At 48.5% G+C, this 22,979-nt stretch overlaps 1 protein-coding gene across 1 annotated transcript; it reads right to left on the bottom strand.

Moving 5' to 3' along the window:
- Positions 1-716: 716 nt before the first annotated feature.
- Positions 717-15,346, bottom strand: dennd3a (DENN/MADD domain containing 3a). Its single transcript, XM_047019648.1, has 19 exons — positions 14,958-15,346; positions 13,139-13,343; positions 12,646-12,916; positions 11,722-11,837; positions 11,481-11,599; positions 10,975-11,086; positions 10,154-10,273; positions 9,590-9,808; positions 8,905-9,020; positions 6,869-7,024; positions 6,572-6,668; positions 6,385-6,488; positions 6,086-6,267; positions 5,695-5,854; positions 5,083-5,453; positions 3,227-3,486; positions 2,844-3,014; positions 1,724-1,853; positions 717-1,027 (listed from the first exon to the last, which is right to left on the bottom strand). Exons 2-19 carry the CDS (start codon positions 13,229-13,231, stop codon positions 876-878), a joined length of 2,949 nt encoding a protein of 982 aa, XP_046875604.1. The 5' UTR covers positions 13,232-13,343; positions 14,958-15,346; the 3' UTR covers positions 717-875.
- Positions 15,347-22,979: the final 7,633 nt, after the last annotated feature.

Here is a 22,979-nt window from a genome sequence, read left to right as displayed (position 1 = left end):
GAGGAGATGGAAGAAAGGAGTGAGAGAGAGAAGAAAGGAGTGAGAGAGAGAAGAGAGGAGTGGGAGTGACCTGGAAGGCATCCAAAAACTCGTGTGACCTACATTCAGACGTGGGACTTGAATGTCTCACTGTGTTCCTGTCTACTCTCAGTTGTTCTGGAAAACCACCAACAGGACTGTTCCAACTTTCCCTACAGAACCACAGCTAGCTAGCAGCTAGCTAGCATGGTTGGTTCTCTCACTACAAATCCACATATGCTAGCAGCTAACTAGCATAACTAGTTCAAGCCAACCCCTGGAGCTAGATAGACGCCTCACAGGAAACACATCTTTCTAATAAACAACCTTCCAGTAACTACCACCTCTTAAACTTATAGAAGGAGAGGCCAAGGAGAGGAAGAGGTGGAGGAGAGGAAGAGGAAGGAGGATAAATAATAGGAGTAGATGAAAGAGGATAAAACGGAGAAGGGGCCAGAGGAGGAAGGAGGTTTGTGTGAAGGAGAGGTTGGGTAACTGGGCTGTCAAGAGGAAGTGGAATGCAGGTGGTGAAACACATTTACATTTAGTCATTTAGCAGACACTCTTATCCAGAGCCATCCAGTAAGTACAGGGACATTCCCCCTGAGGCAAGTAGGGTGAAGTGCCTTGCCCAAGGACACAACATAATTTTTGCACAGCTGGGAATCGAACCAGCAACGTCCAGATTACTAGCCCAATTCCCTAACCGCTCAGCCAGCTGACTCCAACACATGGTTCTACATCAACTTAGGAGTATGAAAGGAAAGGAGGGGCAGTGGAGGAGGTTGTATGCGTGCGCGTGACACAGACCCATACTGTACACAGAGTCCCCTCCTCTCCTCGTTGCGTAAGTGTGTTCATGTGTGTGTGTTTATGCGTGTGTTTGTGTACGAGTGTGTACCTGGTGTGTAGAGTAGAACATCCACAGCCTGTGCGGAGGTTAGATCCAGGGAAGGGTTGATCTTGTGCTTCAGAGTCTCTGACGTGGTTTTGGGAACCATCATTGGTACTACACGCACGCACACGCAAAACACACACATTTACATTTAGTCATTTATCAGACGCTCTTATCCAGAGCGACTTACAGTAAGTACAGGAACATTTCCCCCGAGGCAAGTAGGATGAAGTGCCTTGCCCAAGGACACAACGTCATTTTAGCACGGCGGGGAATCGATCAGGCAACCTTCTGATAACTAGCCCAACTCCCTCACCGCTCAGCCATCTGACTCCCGACACACACACACGCACACGCACATCTAGGACAGGTCAGTCCAGATTAGCATGAAATGTATTCCTGTGTGTCTGTGTCTCTAAACGACGCCTACATAGCAAGGCACTTTAAGGTCAGATTGAAGGCCGTTCCCTGCCGTAAGAACACTACACCCAGACTGACGGTGAGAATGGCAGTGAAGCTCCTCTTACACAGCCGGTTCGAGGCTATTGTGCCTCGATGCCGCCTCACAGTTCTGTGTCAAAGTTACAAACGCCGAACGGCGGGGGTCATCGCTGTACAAGCGTGAAGCCGCTAGTGCTGAATCATGTCTGTGTCACAGCCAGCATGTTGGGACGACACACACGAATAACCACACTGACTCTGGAACGCAGGTTTGCCTTCTAAAATCACACATGGAGTGGCCTTATGCCGGCTTTGTTTGGTTCAGTGTCAACAAAGTGGGTGTGCGTGCGGGCGTGTGTGTGTGTGTACCCTCTGTCTTCATCTTGTCAAAGTAGGCTAGTTTGGAGGCAGCGTAGATGGCCCGAGTGCTCTGCAGACAGCCCACCACTGCATCCATGAGCAGAGAGTTAGTCAGGGCCTGCTGCATGAACTGGGGGTCCTGGGGGGGGGGGGGGGGGGAAGAGAGAGAGAGAGAGGGGGGGGGAGAGTGAGAGAGAGAGAGAGAGGGGGGGGAGAGAGAGAGAGAGAGGGGGGGGAGAGTGAGAGAGAGAGGGGGGGGAGAGAGAGAGAGAGGGGGGGGGGGGAGAGAGAGAGAGAGAGAGAGAGAGAGGGGGGGGGGAGAGGGGGGGAGACAGAGAGAGAGAGAGGGGGAAAGAGAGAGAGAGGGGGGGGGAGAGAGAGAGAGAGGGGGGGTAGAGAGAGAGAAGGGGGGGGAGAGAGAGAGGGGGGGGGGAGAGAGAGAGAGAGAAAGGGGGGGGGGGGAGTGTAGGGAGACAGAGGTAATACCCGGTTATTCATGTGTAGATGCATATAGATGACGCTCCACATTCCACACGCTTCATAGACCATAGAACAGTGGTGTGTGTGTGTGTGTGACATGCCACAAGCAGGGGGAGTTTCAATAGCGTTTTCTCTGTTGTTCATGCTGGACCCTGTCCAAACAGCTTCCTCTATAAAACTCCTCCATACATTTACATGACATTTACATGTATTCATTTAACGGACACTTTTTTCCAAAGCGACTTCCAAGAGAGAGCTTTACAAAAGTGCATAGGTCACTGATCGTAACAATGAGATAGCCCCAAACATTGCGGGTAGCCAAAACATGAAGCATACATTGTGCCAAAGGGAAGAACCATAAGAGCATGTAGTTAAACAACTCACAATTAAACAACATGAACCTCAAAAAGTGCAAGAGTGTACCTGTGCAAAAGCAAGCAACAGTAAATGTTTCACAGCGAGCGAGTACAAGAATTTTTAATCAGTTACAACTAACCAACAAGAGCAACAAGTCTCTCAATAAGAGTCATTACACAGAGACACACACACACCTCCCTCCTCTCCCACACACAGACACACACCCCTCCCTCCCCCCCTCCCACACACAAACACAAGTACATACACACCCCACGCGCGCACACACACGGACCTTGTGCTCGTCGGCCATCTTGCGTCCGCCCCACATCTCCTTCACCATGAGGTTCCACAGCTCGGACTCGCCCTTGAGGTTGGCCTCGAACACCACCTTCCTGCCCAGGGAGCGGATCCTCAGGGTGGGGATCCGCAGCAGCAGGAACGCAGCCGAAGAGATCTTTACCTCCTGACACACACACACACAGTTTCAAAACACAGGAACACACACCTTCACACACACCTTCACACTCACAGGAACAGACATACTTTCACACATCAGACACATTTTCACACCCAGGAACACTCTCCTCGTGAAACACACGCACCCCTTCACACACACACACGCAAACTTCCACACAAGAACACCACACAGGAAGTAGTCCCGGCCGGCCCTCTCACCTCGATATCCCTGAACTTGGTGATCTCCAGGAAGCCGGGCCGTCCTCCGGTCAGCAGGAAGAGCCTGCGCTGCGTCATGGCGATCTGGCCCACGCCGCGGGACGTCTTGACGGAGGAGGAGAGCTTGAACACGCACTCGCTGGCCTCCAGCTGCTCCACCACGCCGGCGGGGAGCGCCACTTCCTGGGCCTCCGCTTCCGTCTCCTTCCAGAAGGTGTAGAACACGCGGAACAGCTCCGGGTCCACCTGTTTCTGCTGGCCTGGACACACACACACACCCATGACATTCACAAATGCACAAAAACGCACACGAGCCCGTGCATACACACAAGTACGCACGTAGAAACACAAACCAATCCTTACCCACATACCTCATTACTAAGGCTTATGGGTCTACCACAGTTGACTGGCACCCTATTGGTCAGCCAGCCCTTGGACAGGAAGGAACGACCGACTCTACAACAACATTCCTCTACAGTTGTAATTCACTGAAAATATTGACACAACGATAATTCACACACACATATACACTTTCGCAAAGGCTGAACAATTATTTTCCTACACACTCATACACTCAGTTACACCCTCAGTGTGTCAAACGTAAACAGTTTGTGGAATACGTGAGGATTGTTGCACACACATGCTGATGATAAGGCTACTATCTCCCTCCCTTCCTCTCTCTGTCCCTCCCTCCCCCATCCTCTCCCTCGCTTTCCCTCCCTCCCCTGTATTCTTCCCCACCCCTCTCGAAGGAGGTTCTCTGGCAGAAGTGAGGGAATGATTAACCAGAGAACTCTCTGTTCTAACAGAAAACGTCTAGAAGCTGTCTTTACATTCCTGGGTGGAGAGTTGAGCTTGGATTGTGGGTGTCCATATATGTGTGTAGCTGGGTGTCTTCTCTGTAGCTGTGTTCATGTTCTGTCTTTGTTACCAAGTCTCAACAGACAGAGAGCCAGCGTAAATACAGAACACACAAATACAGAAACTCCTTGGAATGGTGGATAGTGCAGTGAACACGCACACACAAACGCCATCACGCACACACACCGTGCGGTAAGGACCAAACACCACAGCACACACTACGTGGGGGGGGGAATGAAAAGGATCTTACCCTCCAGGTTGGAGTCAAGATAAAAGACAGACTGGGAGTCTGCCCCCTCCACATCGTCTGGGAGGCGTGGGGGGGGGGGGGGTAGGAGAGGAGCAGAATGACTCAGAGAGAAATCAGTGGGGTAATTCCCAGACGATGCAACACTGAAGTGTCGTAAACTACAGTAAACTCCAGCTGAGGTCACACACACAGAGTCTGATTGGACCTGGAATCGTCTCGTCTGAGATGGAATGTTGACCTGACTTCCAAGATTCCAAAATCAACTGGCAAAAATCTGACAGTCGAGTGGTCAGACTGGTTGGTTGAGATAAGCAGCCTGTCATCTGAGATGACAGGAACACAAGAGACTTCAAGAACCATGGCTGGTGATTATTGTTGAAGTGACTTGATCTTCACGTTCCGGTCAGAGTAACCTTTGGAGGAACAATCACAGAAACATGGTTTGCTGACCACAATCCCATGAATTCCTCACCTCTCTGTTGGGTCCAAAAACCTGACATTACTCTTATTGTCAAGTCAGTAATATTGTGTTTGATACTTTGCGGTTTTCGAAGCATGAGAAGAGTCCAGATTGTTTGTGTGACCCAACCTTCACAGGCATAATAACCAGTCGACAGTTTACATACATCTATGAGTATCTACTCTAACAGTAGCTCTATATCTATGAACGTCTACTCTAACAGTAACTTTATATGTATGAGTGTTTACTCTATGGGCCCGGTGCCAGTAGTGAGTCCATCCTTACCTACAGTGAGGGCGTCAAACAGCCTGAGGATGGTGCCCTGGTCCTTGACGATGCCAGACTCCTGAACGTGCCTCACAAACTGCTCCAGGTGCATGTGCTTTTTGGGCAGCTGGAAGCGCTTGACGGCCCCCTGGTCGCCGTGGAGGGCGCGCTCCTGCTCCGTGTCCCTCTTGACGCGGCTGATGAGGCGCTGCAGCTCCGGCCGGCGCTCCGCCTGGCCCCGCTCCGCCGGCGGGAGCGCGTCGACCAGCGCCGTGACCAGCGCGGCAGGGAAGATGTCCGTGTCCGTCCTGTAGAGCGTCTGGAAGTCGTCCAGGGCGTCGAGGCGCCGCCCGGCCACGGAGCACACCAGGCCCCTGAGGTAGTGATATCTGGGGGGAGGGGGGGGATGGGGAGGGAGATTTCAGGCGTCACGCAACGCTTTCAACTGCCACGAGGGATTTAGCTCGTGGCTCGACGCGTAACTGTTGTACCGAGGGAGCTAAGGATGTTTCGTTCTGCCTGCGTTTGAGGCCTTGAACGGCGAGATGGGCTGAGACCACCCCCCCCCCCCCCCCCCCCCCCCGCCAACACCACACACACGTCGGAACCCCCCCGCACACCCACACCCACCTGGCCAGAAGGGCGGAGTCCTCGGGCGGGGCAGCGCTGATGGCCCTCCCCAGCAGCGAGATCATCTCAGAGTAGTAGTTCTGAACGTAGTGGTACGCCAGCGGGGGAGGGAACTCTGGGAGACGGAATATCTTGACGGGTTTCTGGAGAATCTTCAGTCCTGAGAGAGGAGAGGAGAGGAAAGAAGAGGAGAGGAAAGAAGAGGAGTGGAGGAGAAAAAAGAGGAGAGGAGAGGAGAAGAAGAGAGGAGAAGAGGAGAGGAAGAGAAAAAAGAGGAGAGGAGAGGATAGAAGAGAAGAGGAGAGGAGGAGAAAAAAGAGCTTCAGAAACACCTTCAGAGACCCCACTGAGGAGAAACAGGAAGTGAGGCCTCGCCCCCCCCGGGCCTCACCGCTGTCGGCGTTGACCTTCTTGAGGGAGGCTTGTCTGAAGGGCAGGGTGGTGGGGCGCGCCCCTGCCAGGTTGGGCATGCTGTGGCCCAGCTTGCTGCTGAGCCGCGTGTCCGGGCTGGTGTAGGAGCGAGCCACCTCCTGCATAGTGGGCCTGCGGGGCGACTCCGTCATCGCACGCAGTCTGGGGGGGCGACAGGGGGCCGCGAGGGTGCATACATCAGGATGTTTGTGTGTGTGATTTGTATCTAAGGGTGTGTTTTGGGTATGGGTGTGCGTGTGGATGAGGCTGTGTGTGTACCTGTACGCCTCAGTCCGTGAGCTGAGCTCAAGCCGAGTGAAGGCGTCCATCTTTCTGTTCAGACGATCCCGCAGGAAGGAGTGGAAGATGTGTGTGTCCAGCACCTATACACACACAGGAACACATGCTTAGTGCACATATGTGTGGTGTGGGCGTGTGTGTGGTCGACGTGTGTGTGTGCGTGCACCTTGCGGTAGAAGGGCTGTTCAGCAGGCTCTCTACTCCGGAGGAACTCCTCACTGTTAAACACGCGATGTTCGTAGTTCAGATGCTCTTGGACCTGCCTGGGGGCACATCATTACGACATCACTTCCTGTAGGGTCAGTTACACCACCCGTACTTCCTGTCAAGTTAGTTCAACTTCCTGTCGGGTTAATTAGGACTTCCTGTAGCGTAAGCTAGACTTCCTGTGTGGTGAGTCTTTGCGTAGGGCTCCTGTGGGCTCAGTTTGACTTCCTGTATGGAGGGAATGTGCAGGGTGCACCTGAAGATGTTGACGATGAGCTCCAGGGTGATGTTCAGGATCTGGCCGTTGAGCCTCCTCTGCCAGGCTCTGCGCCGGGAGCGCTGCTCGTTGACGTCCGTGCTGGCGCCCTGGTGGCAGCGCTCCAGGTCGTAGTGCATGTGGAGGGTGCCCACCCTGCACGCACACACGCACACACACACACACACGTACACAAGCATAGATACGCACACATATACAGTGCCCTCCAAAAGTATTGGAACTGTGAGGCCAATTCCTTTATTTTTGCTGTAGACTGAAAACATTTGGGCTTGACATCAAACGATGAATGTGAAACCAGAGATCAACGTTTCAGCTTTTATTTCCAGGTATTTACATCAGGATCTGATGCACAAATTAGAAAATATCACCTTTTTGTTCGAACCCACCCATTTGTCACGTGAGCAAAAGTATTGGAACATGTGACTGACAGGTGTGTTTTGTTGCCCAGGTGTGTCCTATTACATACATTATTCAATCAATAAATACCACTGAATGTCTACACTCAGGTTCAGATTGGGTAAGATAGGTTTTGTCTATGCAGACTGTATTCAGAGGTGAAAACAACATGAAAACCAGAGCGCTGTCTTTGGGTGAAAAACAAGCAATTGTGAGTCTTAGAGAAGATGGAAAATCAATCAGAGCCATTGCAGAAACATTGGCCATAGCCAGTACAACCATTTGGAATGTCCTGAAGAAGAAGAAAACTACTGGTGTACTAAGTAACAGACATCGAACAGGTAGACCAAGGAAAACATCAGCAGTTGATGACAGAAACATTGTAAGAGCTGTAAAGAAAGACCCTAAAACAACTGTTAGTGAGATCAGCAACAACCTCCAGATGGCAGGAGTGAAGGTATCACTATCTACTGTTCGCAGAAGACTTCATGAACAAAAGTACAAGGGCTACACCAGAAGATGCAAACCACTCATTAGCAAGAAGAATAGGAAGGCCAGGCTGGAATTTGCCAAAAAGTACAGAGATGAACCTCAAAAATTCTGGGACAAAGTTTTATGGACTGATGAGACAAAGATTAACTTTTACCAAAGTGATGGAAAGGCTAAAGTTTGGAGAAAGAAAGGAACTGCTCATGATCCCAAACACACAAGCTCATCTGTGAAACACGGTGGAGGTAATGTCATGGCTTGGGCTTGCATGGCTTCTTCTGGGACGGGCTCATTAATCTTCATTGAGGATGTAACACATGATGGCAGCAGCAAAATGAACTCGGAAGTCTACAGAAACATTTTGTCTGCCAATTTAAGGAAAGATGCAACCAAACTGATTGGCAGAGCCTTCATCATGCAGCAAGATAACGACCCAAAACACACTGCCAAAACAACAAAGGAGTTCATCAGGGGCAAGAAATGGAAGGTATTAGACTGGCCAAGTCAATCTCCAGACTTAAACCCTATAGAGCATGCATTTTACCTGCTTAAGAGGAGACTGAAGGGAGGAACCCCACAAAACAAACAACAACTGAAAGAGGCTGCAGTGAAAGCCTGGGAAAGCATCAAAAAGGAAGAATGCAACAGTTTGGTGACGTCAATGGGTCACAGACTTGCTGCAGTTATTGAAAGCAAAGGATTTGCAACTAAATATTAAGTCTTATTCACTTAAATATGTTTTAAGTATATCTGTTCCAATACTTTTGATCACATGACAAATGGGTGGATTCAAACAAAATGTGATATTTTCTTAGTTGTGCATCAGATCCTGATGTAAATACCTGGAAATAAAAGCTGAAACGTTGATCTCTGGTCTCACGTTCATTATTTGATGTCAAGCCCAAATGTTTTCAGTCTACAGCAAAAATAAAGGAATTCGCCTCACTGTTCCAATACTTTTGGAGGGCACTGTATATATTTATAAATATGATATAGTCCACACATACACTTTCTGTGTGTGTCTGTGCGTGTGTATATAGATATGTGTGTGTGTGTGGTGTGTGTGTGGTGTGTGTGTGTGGTGTGTGTGTGGTGTGTGTGTGGGGTGTGTGTGGGGTGTGTGTGTGTACCGGGAGATGAAGCAGTCCCTGGCTGCATCAGGCACAGCGGGCAGGTCCAGTGTCGCTGAACAGCTGCACGCCACCATCCCCTCATCTATGTTCACTAGGACCAGGTCCTCAGTCTCCTGTCTCACACACACACACACACACACACGTACAAACACACACACATACACACATACACACACATACAAACATTAGCCACACACCCGTCACCAGATAACACACGGCAAGCCCAGGGGTTGAATAGAAACAATACCCTCCCTCATCCCATAATGACCCTGTCACTATCACCGTGGGAAACAATAGACCAGGAGGTCCAGTGAGCTCAGATAAACTTAGACAAAGCACATACATCCCTTAGTGTGTGTGTGTGTGTGTGTGTGTGTGTGTGTGTGTGTGTGTGTGTGTGTGTGTGTGATGAGTCAGCCTCCAGTCAGCTTAGCCATCACTACTCCAGACATTCCCTCTCCTCTCTGAGCACCAACACACACGCGCACAGTCATCACTGATGTCATCATCTCATCCAGCTGGCTGCTGAAAGCCCTCTCACTGTAGCAGCAGAATAGAGCAGAGCCCAGCAAAGTAGAACAGATAGAAACACAGTACAGTAAGAACAGAGTAGACTAGAGTAGAGTACTAAAGAGTAACAGTGGGGAGCATTGGAGCAGAGCCCAGCCCAGTCCAGTCTCACCGCTGCCACCTCTTCATAGTGCTGCAGGTGGCAGCCCATCAGGTAGGCGGTGGGCGCCATGACAAAGTCCAACATCTGGCAGGAGAGGACGGGCACATAGGGGTGCTGCCAGGACAGAGGGTGCAGGAAGAGCAGCAGGGCCTCCGACACCAGGGTCAGCCGGGACCAGTCGCTGGAGAACAACACCACCCTCTGCTCTGTCAGCAGGCTGGCCAGCACCTGGAGCAATACACAGGCTAGGTTAGGCTGGGCTATATCAGGCTAAACTATGCTATGCTAGGTTAGGGTCAATTATGCTAGGCTCGGCTAGGCTAAGATGCTACTCTGGGCTACTCTAGGCTAGGCTAAGATATGCTGCTCTATGCTATGCTAGTCGATGCTATTTTAAGCTCGGCAATGCTCTAGACCCCTCTATGCTACTCTAGGCTAGGCTGAGCTATGCCACTCATGGTTAGGCTGTGATGCCCCTCTATACTACTTTAGGCTACACTAAGATAAGCTATGCTATTCCGTGCCACTCTAGGCTAGGCTAAGCTACGCTCCTCCGGGCCAGGCTGAACTCACCTGTAGCAGCTGTTCGGGTCTGAAGCAGAGGAAGGCCAGGTGCAGGTCCAGGTCCACAGCAGGTCGCTCTTGGTCCTCCCTGGAGGGCAGCACCACCTGGAGAGGCTTCATGTTGAACACCTGCACAGCCACCAGGAAGAACACGTTATCGTCTTCTCCATTCATAATGAATTGCTTTGTTACTTGGCGTATGGGCCCCATATCTTGTCACTGCCTTGCCTTGGAGCCTGGGTTGTGTGTGTGTGTGTGTGTGTGTGTGTGCATGTCTGTGTGAGAATTGCAGGGAGTTAACTGGTCAATGTAGGACCGCAAAGATTTTTCCCCCTGAAAAACTCCAGTTACAAAAATCCCAGTTTTTCCTCCATGACATAGCGTTTTTCACGTCAACAACATGACGTGATCCCCTGTCGTGTCCAGTCTTCTCCAGTAATAACAAAGGGAACGAAGGGCAGTGTCCCTTCCTGTGCTGTTTGGCGCCCAGAGCGTGTAACTCCACAGGAAAGTGTCAGAACGTGTGAGGGGTTGAGAGGAGTGTTCATTTGGAACAACAACGGAGCAGTGCTCCTTTGTGGGACTTTTGTTTTGGACCAGAACCCGTTTGGTCATTGTGCCTTCATCACACTGTGTACCTTCATTTGACTTGTCTTACTATTTTTCACTTTTTGCATTGTCAATCATAAATCATCTTTCCCTGAAGAGCTATTTGAAAACATATTTGTTCCTAGGAACATTGCTATTGTTTTATTAAGGAAGCAACTCTTCTGATGGGCTTATGTTACCCAAACCTAAGATTTGGTGTGATGTGTGTGTGTGGTACTGACCACATGCAGATGTCCAGGGGGAGGGATGGGGACCAGGGTCAGTGTGGCTGAGAACTCCTTCACCTTCTCCTCACAGTCACACGTCCAGCCTGGCTTCAGCTGGCCAAGCAAGCTGCACAGAGACGGGCAGACCGCTGTGAGACTCTCTCTCTCTCTCTCCCTCTCTCCCTCTCTCCCTCCCTCTCTCCCTCTCTCCCTCTCTCCCTCTCTCCCTCTCTCCCTCTCTCAAACTAGATCTTTACAGCCAATATGGGCTTCAGCACCTTCATATGAACCCAGCCAGTCATCCAGTCATCCAGCCAGCCAGTCTGACAAGCCTATACCCAGTCAGTCACTCAGCCATTCAACCAGCCATCCAGTCTGTCAAGCATCTAGTCATTCAGCCAGTCACCCACCCACCCAACCAGACAGTAGACCAGTCAGTCACTCAGAGAGCCACCCAGTCAGTCAGTCGGCTTGTGAGTGTGTGTGTGAGAGAGAAGGGGTGTGTGTGTGTGTGTGCTCACCAGGAGAGGCAGTCCCTCAGAGCGTTGTAGTAGGGGTACTTAGAGATGACACACACTGCGTAAGAAGCGTACAGGCGGGACTTGGAGGACGAACGTTGGCCGTTCTGGATCCCGCCCTCCTGACACCAAACAACCAATGGGAAAGCAGCTTAACTGACCCATCACAAACTGTCAGTAAAGGGGGAGATGGCTTTTGTACTTGTACAGGTGTGTAGTTCTGAACCATAAGGAGAAGTTGTACCAGTATAGGTCTGTAGTACTGGACCACCACTCCATGAGTTCTGCTGCCCAACACGTCCGTGAAGACCAGGAAGTGGTACGAATCTTCTTTCTGCTCATTGGTTATCTGAAGACCGCCTGGCCAATAGGGAAAGAGAATCCGCACAATGAAACACTTGAACCGCCAAGGCACAGTGGTACCAGCTAACGCTCTAGGGTACAAGCTATGGCACTGGAGTAACACTCGCAAAATTACAATCATTTAGTATCTTGCTCTCGCAAATCATCTGGAAGTCGGTGAGACTGACTCCAAGATGGTGGTTGTGTACAGATGAGACAGGTCTTTAGGCAACAGTCACCGTTTCCCATCAGCGACCTGTCCAGACCTTCACTGTGGTGAGTGAAGGATTTCCTAACATGGAAAATCCGTGTTGAGTCAAGGTAACACAGTAGACATGAGTGCGCTAACCTTTTCTGTTTCACACAAGCTGAACATCAGGCATGACCTCCTGAAACGCCCTAAACTTTCAACACCTCCATGGCACGCTTTGCAGAATCCTCGCCAACATGCCTTAGGTGTCATGGATGACATCAAATGATCGGATCGTGACTCATTTGACAACTGTGATAGGCTAAAGCTGCAGCAAAATGTTCCCCTTACGGGCTCCAGGGAGCAAGGGTTTAATACTGCAGTGCAGCCTTTGGTGGCGCACCAAATGTTAAATCAAGTGCACCTGAACTCTTTTTATCGTCTAACTTTGGGGGGCGATGTGAAGGAGGTCTTTTTGGTTGAATAGGGATTGAGATTGGTTGTTCAAGTCCTTATGGAGTACAATAAAAAAAACACACCCCACTAACATCATCAAACACTAGGGGATAAAGACGTGGGGGTCAAGAGTGTTGGGTTGAGGGGTGCAGGAGTTAGGGGTGTAGCGAAGGCTGTTACCAGGGAAACAGAGCTGTGGCAGAGCGATGAGGTCGATGTCTTTCGGAACGCTGATATCCTCCGTGGCCGCCCCGTGATTGGCCGGTTGTCCGTTGGGCTGGGCTGGCCGCTCCCTCTTCTTCTTGATGAAGCTCCGCCTCCTCTGGACCCGGCTGAAGGCGTGGTCTCCCACCTCGCCACCGGTTTCCTTGGTAACGAAGGGCGGGGCATGGACCTGCAGTACCTCTGCTTCCAGCTGGGGGAGCTCTTTCACCTTGCCCTGATTGTATAACTGAGGACACACACAATACACAATACACAAAAACACCATACATACACACACACAGTTTCATAAACTACAAACCTTCTAGAGTTCTATAGTTCAAGTTTCTCCAATTTGATTTGTTAAGTTTGCCCCTGGGTCATATGACTGTTTGAACAGGATGTGACTAAACAAACTAGGTTGTTCAAGTGTGTGTGTGTGTGTGTGTGTGAGGTGTGTGAGGTGTCGTACCTGGTAGAGTTCTTGCAGTTTGTCGCTGGAAGCTCCGACCACCACACAAGCCTCCAGTAGACCTGATGGTAACTCTGCCATGGCTGCCATCATACACACACACACACACACACACACACACACACACACACACACAGACTCACTGCTCTCCTCTTCCTCCTTTTCTTCCTCTTCTCCTCAGCAGCACAGTTTGCTGGACCATGACCTGCAAGGGGCCAGGAGGACCACACACACATTATAATAATAATAATAATAAAACCTTTAACCCGGTGAGCCGATTGAGAACATATTTTCATGTGCAACGGCGACCTGGCCAAGACAAAGCGCAAATGTGGAAGACAACATATGGTTACAAAAAAATACAAGGCACAAAATACAAAGGGACTTACAAATTACAGATGTGCAAGAAAGACAAACTAAAATTGTAAAAATGCAGTACAGGGCTTTGTTATTATGACTCAGTGTAGTAGTTCATTCGCAAACACATACTCTACACAAACACTGTATAAGTAACACACGCGATATATGTAACTCATACACACATGAAATCTTACCCACAACACTGTTTACGTAACACGCGCACACAGTATGTGAAACACTCTAAACACTTCACTCCAACATCACTGGAACGCTTTCTCTCCCCCTCTCCAACCGTCCAATCACACCCTCTAATCATCTAACCATCTCCACATGTTTCTAACGTTTCCCCTCATGAATCACATCCTCTGTGTCAGCAGGTTTGAGCCAGCGGTTCCAGGGGGCAGACAGAATCTGCTCCTCGTTCCCCCGGAGATGACACGACATGAGACATGTTCCAGAACACAGGGATAGACCATTGAATCTCAAACTTTATTTGTAAAAGCAAAATGCCGTCAGATCAGCACCTATAACCGACCTAGACCCTCAGAGAAGACGAGCACCATCTCCCAGAAACATGGGGAGTACACAGTTTGACACACACACACACACACATTACATACAAACACACACCACACACACACACACCATATCACATCTACACGTAAAACACACTACTGAGAGGAGGTAGGACCAAGCATCCCAGCGTACTGTACTTTTACACCAGATGAACCTGAAACACACAACCATGCCTGAAACACGGCTTTGGCATGGCTTTATGCCTCCACTGCCTAGCCTAGCCGTCATGGAAAACACACTCACTTCATTCATTCCCTGAAGGAAAATTTGAGCGGTTCTGTAAAACAACCCCTGGCAGAGTGTGAGAGAAGTGATGTATATCACACACTGTAACCACACACACACACAGCCGGTTAATATTTGCATGACAGATGGAATCCCAGTATCAAGAGAGATCCTATAATACAAGACTACATATGTGCATTGAATATAGGTTACGGTAAATCTGTACGCATGACACAGATTTGACACGGAGAAACGCGACGTTGCGGTATGATAGGATCGCAAAAACTCCGGCCCGTCCTGTTCTGTGATATGCTGGAAAAAGACTGATTATGAACTATTTATAGTTTGACAAGTGGACAGGTAGGCTACACAATGTAGGCTATAACTCAGTGACTGTTTAAACCAGACACATACTAGGCTCCTACTGTACGGCGTCTCCGTCACTAGCCTATCATAAATAACACCTAAACTTTAGATGAGGGTTGAGATAAAATAATGATAGCCTATAGGCTGCATAATATGCTATTTAGAAAGTGGGTCTGTTATATTAGCCTACAATATTTTAAATAACCAATAGCCCCTATTTTATTTAAACAATGCGATCAATGATAGCGTGTTACGTAGCCAAGTAATTTAATGGAAATGTGAATTCACCAACCTGAAGTTAGGCTATTCGGTTTCCATCAACCACGGTCTTGGATTAGCGACGGTGTCAAATCCGAATTACATTCAACAACAAACTGAAAGAGCACAGTCTAAATCTGGTTTAGCGAGCTCAGTAAACGTTATGCACCGCGTTGGCAGCCGCGAGCGACGAAGACGACACTGAACCATGAGACCGAAGAGCGGACTGACTTGTTGCTGTAATACGGGCGCTCGTTCCCTTACTTCCTGTTCTGGTGGGTTGCTGTGGTGTTTCAAAATTCAACCAATTATGTTGTGATTCATTTGCATCGTAAAACAAACACAAAACAATGAACTGTTATGGTAAAATAAGGCACTTTAAGGTTTGGAGATGTGCGTTCTGCGCTTTACCCCACTTACTATCAGAATCGCAAACTTGTGAATGAGTGTTGGTTTTGGTTCTAAAGTCACTTAGCCTATACGTTCAATGATAGCCTACTGCCATCTACATTTCGGTGACCGCAGGCGCAATTTGTTGGTTCATTATGGAACCAACTTGCAGCTTGCAGAACCATTTCCATTTAGAATCCTTCCAAATGATTGACAACATTTCCGACGTTTCACAAAAAAGGTTTATTAGCTTACAGTGCATAGCTATCACACCTGTTTCAGTGCTGTAAATCAATTGAGTTAGGGTTGTGGCCGTCATTTGAATTAATTATATTTTCAGGCATTTAACAAACCATAACTCGCCCCCAAAAAACTGGTTGTTGATTTTAGTAAGTCAGTCTCTCTGTACTACCCATTTATTACGACTAGGCGGAGCTCTTACACAAGGGTGACTGTGGGACCTATATGCTCTCCAGTCAGGGCAGAGAGGGTGATCTTTGGTCTCATGTTGAAGTATCCATCCATCCATCTCGCTCTCTCTTTCTCTCTCTATTTCTCCCGCCCTCTCTCTTTCTCCGTCACCCCCCCCCCCTCTCTCTCTATCTCTCTCCCTATCTGTTTCTTATTCACCCTCACTCTCCCTCTCTCTGCCCCCCTGCCTCTCTCTCTCTCTCTCTCTCAGTCAAATCAGATCAGTGTAAATGTTTGATGCAGTGATCCATGTTGTAATAGGAGATTCAGGCCTTGCTGCTATCCTTCCAGACAAATTGTCGGTCAGTCCGACTGATGAGAAGTCAGTCGGTGTGTTACAATCTCCGCCTGTGGCAACTGACCCCTCTCTGGCCCCGAACACTGGCCTTCTGCAGCTCTGCACGTGTGTGTGTTTCAGTATGTGCGTGTCTGCGTCAGTGTGTGTTTGAATTATGTGTGCGTGAGAGGGGAGATGTGTCAGTATGTGTGAATGTACGTGTGTAAGTATGTGTGTGTGTGTGTGTGTGTGTGTGTGTGAGAGAGAGAGAGAGACAGGGGGTGTGTCAGTGTGAGTGTGTGCCAGCGGGAGTGTGTGTGAGATTCTACGACAGGATGTGAACAAGGTTCGACGTCGTTCACATGGAGATGCTACTGCCACAGCACAGAGCCTGCCACGCCATAACACTCACATGGCCCAGACACACACCATAATCACTGGCTCCTTACAAACATTCACTTACCCCCCCCCCCCCCCCCCCCCCCCCCCCCAAACACACACACGCACACACACACACAAACATCTCCTCCTGAGCCCTCTTGAAGATAATTATGTGCGTTGTATTCAACATTATTATTCAGTCCTTTCTATTTTATATTTTATTTGACCTTAGTTTATTTTGTTCTAGCTAAATACTGTACCTTTTAATTAAACATTTAACTAAGTTAAATAGTTTAATACATATATTTTTGTCTGCTCTGAGGAAGCCTTGAAGCTATCCGTTATTGGCAAATAAACTCGAACATGAACTGGAGGAGGCAGAAAAGTTAGCGCTCCATGTTAACCCCGTGCACCCCCACCCCTCTCCCTCGGTCACGCGTGCTCCGTGTGAGGTTCCGTCACCGTGGTGGCCGTAGTCAGCATCTCGGATCATGCTGCTCAGCGGCGTCCCTGAAACCGGCGACTCAGCGGGTCTCTGAGGAAGTTATGTCAAGAAGAGTGTGTGTGTGTGTCTGCACATTTTCTATAATGTCTCAACACCTGCAGAGAGAGACAAAGACAGAGAGAGACACACAGGCAAACAGACATAGCGACAGACAGACAGACAGACAGACAGACAGACAGACAGACAGACAGACAGACAGACAGAGAGAGAGAGAGAGAGAGAGAGAGAGAGAGAGAGAGAGAGAGAGAGAGAGAGAGAGAGAGAGAGAGAGAAATTTAGACAATATAGCTGAAGTGAATTTGTGAAGGTTGGTAGGTTACTTACGAAACGACATTTACCTGTCAACTGAGTACTAAAGTCCAGGACACTTCAGAACGGGGGTGGGGGGTGGGGGGGATGGGTTAGAGACAGAGCTCTCTGATTTATTGTGCTGCGTTACATCATTTTTTCCCACCGTTCCACCGAAACTAAAATCTGTGTGACACACTTTGCTAAAGGCATGGGAATTGTCGATGCGGCTTGGAGATGACAAATTAAATTCCTCCGTCCATATATTGTTACATTTGCAGCCATTTTTAGTTTTTTTTTGTTGCCGTAACACCACCTGAGACTTTTAATGCAATATCTACCACTGATTCTTAATTCAAATTCCCCCGTCTACAATTCAAATTCTCCTGTCTACCTGCGCAGATATCAACAGTGCAACTGGGTTGGAGGTTGCCAGGTTGATGTCACAAATGGGTTGACAATTGTACAATATGTATTATGGTAGATGGGTGTGACATACGGGAGACCCCGGGAAAAACGCGTGTGTTGACAGATGATTCACAAACATATTGAATTAACATATGACCACCGGAGCAACAAAGCAACGGAACTGTCCAGTGCTGAAACAGCAAGAGAAACTCAAGTAACCAACTGACAAGAACCCCAACAGAGAAAGTGAAACAAGAAACGCCGTTGATTAACTAGCTAGCAGATTAGCAATCAAGATAATAGAACGTTTACAAATCGAACTTTGAATAAACTATAAAAGAACACCAGACACCCTGAGGAGTTATCAGCAGGCCCAAACGTAATACGCAGATTTTTTTTCAAATTTTCTGCGGTTAGCTATTCAGACTGAAAATCTGCGATAGGCCTAATCTGCGGAATTCCGCTAGCCTTCCTGTTCTTATGTCGGAGCGACCGAAGATGTTCCACAACAGTTTGATGCCGAATATGGTCGATTGAATGTTGACAGACTTTGCAAAAAAGTACTGATCCATCCTCATACAGATGGCCTGAAAACTCCCTGGCCCTGTCTCTTGCTGTAATTTTGGTCGATAAGTGCTTCCTTTTCAGTTCTCAGCATTTTTTGCTAAAGTTGTAATTATAGAGCCGTAATATGAGTTGAAAAGTATTTAGCCTCAGACCAATGCGTTCGACTTGAAAATCCGCGGGTTTTCGTCGGAATTCTGCGCCCTGTAGGCTATTACGTTTGGGCCTGCTCATCAGCCAAAAAGGAAGCAACTAGATTTTTTATACCTAACGTAAAATGGAAAAGGATTATGACCACTACCCCTCCCAAAAGATAGGCATTTGCCAAAGCTGCTAGATCACCCTATATGAAGGCCCAGACTGCATATCTAACAGTGGTACAGTTTTAATTCAAGGCAACCACTCAAGTCTCCAAGAGTATGAAAATAGTTTACTTCCTTGAACAACAAAGTAGGAAGTGATGCAACAGCTTCAATGGCAGAAGAGGAAAAAGAACCTCCCACTGCCCACAAAACAGTTCCCGCACCCCAGACACCCTGGAGCCACATGTGGGCACCCACCAGCAGTGCATCCCAGAGGAAGCCACACCAGAAAACCCTGGTGAGGAACGGCTCCCCCTAACACACGGTTCTTTCCTGAGGGAAAAGGTTCCCTGGGCTAGACATAGAACTGGTACAACAGAGAGTAAGTAAGTAAGTAAGACTTTATTTATGTAGCACTTTTCATACAAGAATTGCAGCTCAAAGTGCTTTACATAAAATCAACAAAAACAATAATACAAATGTTGATCTAACTAGCTGCACTCTATCTGCGGTCTCTCGAATCCGTCTTAGATCCGAGCTGCCACTTGCAGTTTCTAATACTAGCCAAGAGGACGAAAGAAACCAGATCAATCTTAGAAGAAGTACAAAGAACAACAGAGGAACATGCCCTCAGCTAAGTCCAGAGAAGGTAAGGAAGAGATGGAGTCAGAAGAGAGCGGTCTGCACTGCAGTGAGGAGACTGCAGGCTGAGAGTAACAGCTAGCAGGCCCCAGAGGAAGAGAGGAAGAGAGGAAGTCATAGAGCGGATGCGAGGGAGCGAGCGTCACAAGACTGAAGCAGAGGCCACTCAGAGTGCGAATTACCGGGGGGTTTGGGGGGGGGGGGGGTCTGACGCCCCTAATTAAGACTTGGACCCCCCCAAAAGAGGTCAAAACAACAGGTCGGGGGGGGAGAAGCCCTCGAGAAGAAGTCGACCCCCCCGATTGTCATTGTATAATTCACACTCTGAGGCCACTCCCACTGGACAGACAGGCCCTAGCCTGGATCACAACCTCCACAACACGGAACTGACCAATCAAGTCCTCCCAGGCCGACTGAACTCTGGCCCTAAGCCTTCTCATCGATTCCAGTGGGAAAAACATCGACGCTAGACTCTTTCTCCAAACACAAAGTGGGCAAACTAAAAGCAGGTCACTACCAGGAGATGTCAGGCTCCCTTTGTCCTCATACCCCAATAGAAACCATCGTGATCAAACCCACATCCAACTAGTACAGCTCTGTCGAAGCCTGGCTGGAAAAACATAGGAAATCGTCGGCTACGAGGGGACTGCATATGTATACTTTCGATTGGATTTCCTCATGTGTATAGTAAATGTACATGATTTGAAATAGCAGTACTTTTTCTTAATGTTTGTAGTTCAACTATTATTTGTATTGCCCACAAAGCCTTTCGAGAGAGAGGGAGCCAAGAGAGAGAAGGAGTGAGAGAGGGAGGTACTGTTAAAAGGCTGAAGAGCCCAAGGGTTACTGCTAAGCTCTAATTTAATCATCGGGAGGGGAGGTTGACTTTGGAAAGGTGCACACAAAAGGAACATGCACAGCCCACACATTTACAGACGCACACAAACAATATAAACACATCCTTTCACGCTCTCTCTCTCTCCCTCTCCCCCTCTCTCACACACACAATGATGTTGACAACCATCTCATGTCTGCTTGGTAAACACAGTTGCCCAGTGTGACAGCAGGAGAGGAGCGTCCATGTTGTTGTGTGCTTGTGTGTGTTGGTGTGCATATGTGCGTGTGTGTACAGCACAGCCTCCTCTCCCTGCCTGCTGTTCCTGTGTGTGTGTGTGTGTTTCAGATGCAGGATGGCAGGCAAGGGGAGGAGCCGTGATTCGTGATGGGACACACCCGTGACCTATGACCTGGGACCTGTGACCTGTGACCTGGCCTTTATAAGCTAGACCTCTCCAGTACCGGAGTAGGTCTCTCACCGCGAGCACATGTTGATTATGCTTCAGTTGCCACACCCTTATCCTTTGTTTGGTTACCATGCAGCCCCCTACACCTCTGATCACACATCCGCTCCCAACACTGCTGATGTACCTGACTGTCACATCCAACTGTTTGGAAAAACCTTTAGTTTGCTGAAATACTTTTTTCAATGCGTATTCCATGACTCGTCTCCCTGGAAATCATTTCCCACAACCTTGGTTGTGAGCGTGTATTGGTATTTGTGTGTTGATGTGTGTGTCTGTGACCAGGGTTACATAAACACTTAAGTAGCCTGTAATCTGCAGTGTGCTAACCCCAACCCCCCCATGCCTTCGTTGTTTGAAGTCGATTTTTACTCCTTTGTTCAGCTCTTTGTGCCTTTTCGCACAAAACACACACACACACACATTTAATGAGGTGGCATTTATATTAAAGTGACTTAGTGTCACCCCAGGCTGTGCTGTGGGATCAGAACAGAAGGAGTAATTTCATTAATGTTGGAGTTAAAGTTTGTTCATTAATGATGGAGTTAAAGTTTGTTCATTCATGTTGGAGTTCAAATGTTTTCATTAATGTTGGAGTTAAAGTTTGTTCATTAATGTTGGAGTTACCGTTTTTTTTCTCACAATTGTTGGAGTGAAAGCTCTTACAGTGATGTTGGACTTAACGTTTGTTCATTAATGTCGGAGTTAAAGTTTTCACAGTAATGTTGGAGTTATAATGATTTGATGAGTTGCAGTTAAGCCGTCCTGTGTGTTGCTGTGTCATCAGGCAGCTGGTCTGTGGGCAGGTTACGGAGTCTGGGGACTGGGCTCTGAGGTCAAAGGTCACTCTCCAGGATCTCTGCCTCCCAACCTGTTTCTGTAGAGAGCCTGGGGTCAATATGAAGGACATTTTGTAGGAGCACTTTGCTTCAGGGCAGAAACAAGGGTTCAGCTCTGAGTAACGGAATCTGTTACGGCGGATGTCATGATTGGCTAAAAATCATTACGTGGATTTATATAGACATGGTTTCCTGTCATTATGTAGAATTCACATTGTTAAAAGAAATCATAAGGAATTGTGTGATAACGTTACCATTGGATTTCAGCGATTTTGACAATCAGAAAGACCAGAAAGACCAGCAACTAGAAAAACCAGAGACACCAGAGACACCAGAGACACCGTCTTCTCTCTCATTTTTCTCTTTCATTCTCATTTTCTCCCTCTCTCTTTTACCCTTTATCCCTCTCTTTTTCCCTCTCTCTTGTTATCGCTTCCTGGCTATCTTCTCTCTATTTCTTTATCTTTTTTATCTCTACTCATTCCTTCTCTCTTCCCCCTCATTCCTCCACACGCTCTCTCTCTCTCTCTCTGTCTCTCTCTCGCTCTCTAAAGCCATTGTCTTAACAAACTGGATGCCAAGCCTTATGTAAGATTCTTATCACCGCACTCATCTGTCTAGAACAAATACAGAGTAGAGACACAGAGGTGGGGGGAGAGAGAGAGACAGGTGGGAGAGGTGGGGGAGAGAGAGAGAGACAGGTGGGAGAGGTGGAGGAGAGAGAGAGAGAGAGAGAGAGAGAGAGGTGGGGGAGGTGGAGGAGAGAGAGAGAGAGAGAGAGGTGGGAGAGGTGGAGGAGAGAGAGAGAGGTGGGGGAGGTGGAGGAGAGAGAGAGAGGTGGAGGAGAGAGAGGGGTGGACGGAAGAAAGCGAGAGAGGCAAGGGGTAGATAAAGAAGAGACTGAACAAGAAAGAGGAAAGGTGACAGGGAAAAAGAGAACGAGACCGAGAGAGAAAAAGAGAGAGCAACAGAAAAAGACAGAGAGAGAGAGAGAGGGGGGCGGGTAGGTGAGAAAGAGATAGCGATGACAGACACGGAGGAGAAAGCAGAGAAGAATGTGAGCAGTCAGCTGCCTGTGTGCTCTGGGAGCGGGGCTGGCTCCTGTCAGGTGTCATGGAGGATGATGCTGCAGAGGACAGTCTAACTGACAGCTGGATGAACCTATCATGGTTCAGTTAGCCCTCAGGTATTGCTGGTATTGCAGCCTCTCTTAGTCACTAACTCTAGCCCTCTAGCCTCCCAGACAGACAGACAGGCAGACAGGCAGACAGACAGACAGACAGACAGACAGACAGACAGACAGGTACACAGGCACACAGGCAGACAGATTGGCTCCATGGATAATGTGTTCCTGTGACCTACTGTCATTATCTAATGACTACTGTATCGTGGCACCTTATTATCAACCCAGGAAACACCCAGTGCATATTGACCTAGTTCAGAACTTCACATCGTTAGAGACCTGTAGAAAAACAACCGGCCTCAAGACTGCTCCGCCCCTTTCTATCTCCCCGTGAGCTGCCATACGGTAGCCTATTGCATATGCAAAGCAACGTGAGGGACGCCCACCAGGCTTTTCCCCTTTAAAACCACTAAACCCCGCCCGTTTATGTAAATCACACACACCCGTCAGCGGAAGCGAGTGGACGGCTTATTTCCGACAGATATTCCTTTAAAGGGGTATTAAA

This window comes from Hypomesus transpacificus, chromosome 4 (assembly GCF_021917145.1).
Source record: "Hypomesus transpacificus isolate Combined female chromosome 4, fHypTra1, whole genome shotgun sequence".
NCBI lineage: Eukaryota > Metazoa > Chordata > Actinopteri > Osmeriformes > Osmeridae > Hypomesus > Hypomesus transpacificus.
Note: the sequence above shows the minus strand (reverse complement) of the source record. Positions and strands in the feature narration are given on the sequence as shown.

What these genes read in the sequence shown, in the direction of transcription:
- dennd3a (XM_047019648.1), bottom strand. Translation starts at nt 13,231, where the DNA reads ATGATGGCAGCCATGGCAGAGTTACCATCAGGTCTACTGGAGGCTTGT. An exon ending in TCACGGACTGAGGCGTACAG is followed by an intron (nt 6,268 to 6,384) that starts GTACACACACAG and finishes TCGCCCCCCCAG; the next exon opens with ACTGCGTGCGATGACGGAGT. An exon ending in GTTTGACGCCCTCACTGTAG is followed by an intron (nt 3,487 to 5,082) that starts GTAAGGATGGAC and finishes GTGTGTGTCCAG; the next exon opens with GCCAGCAGAAACAGGTGGAC.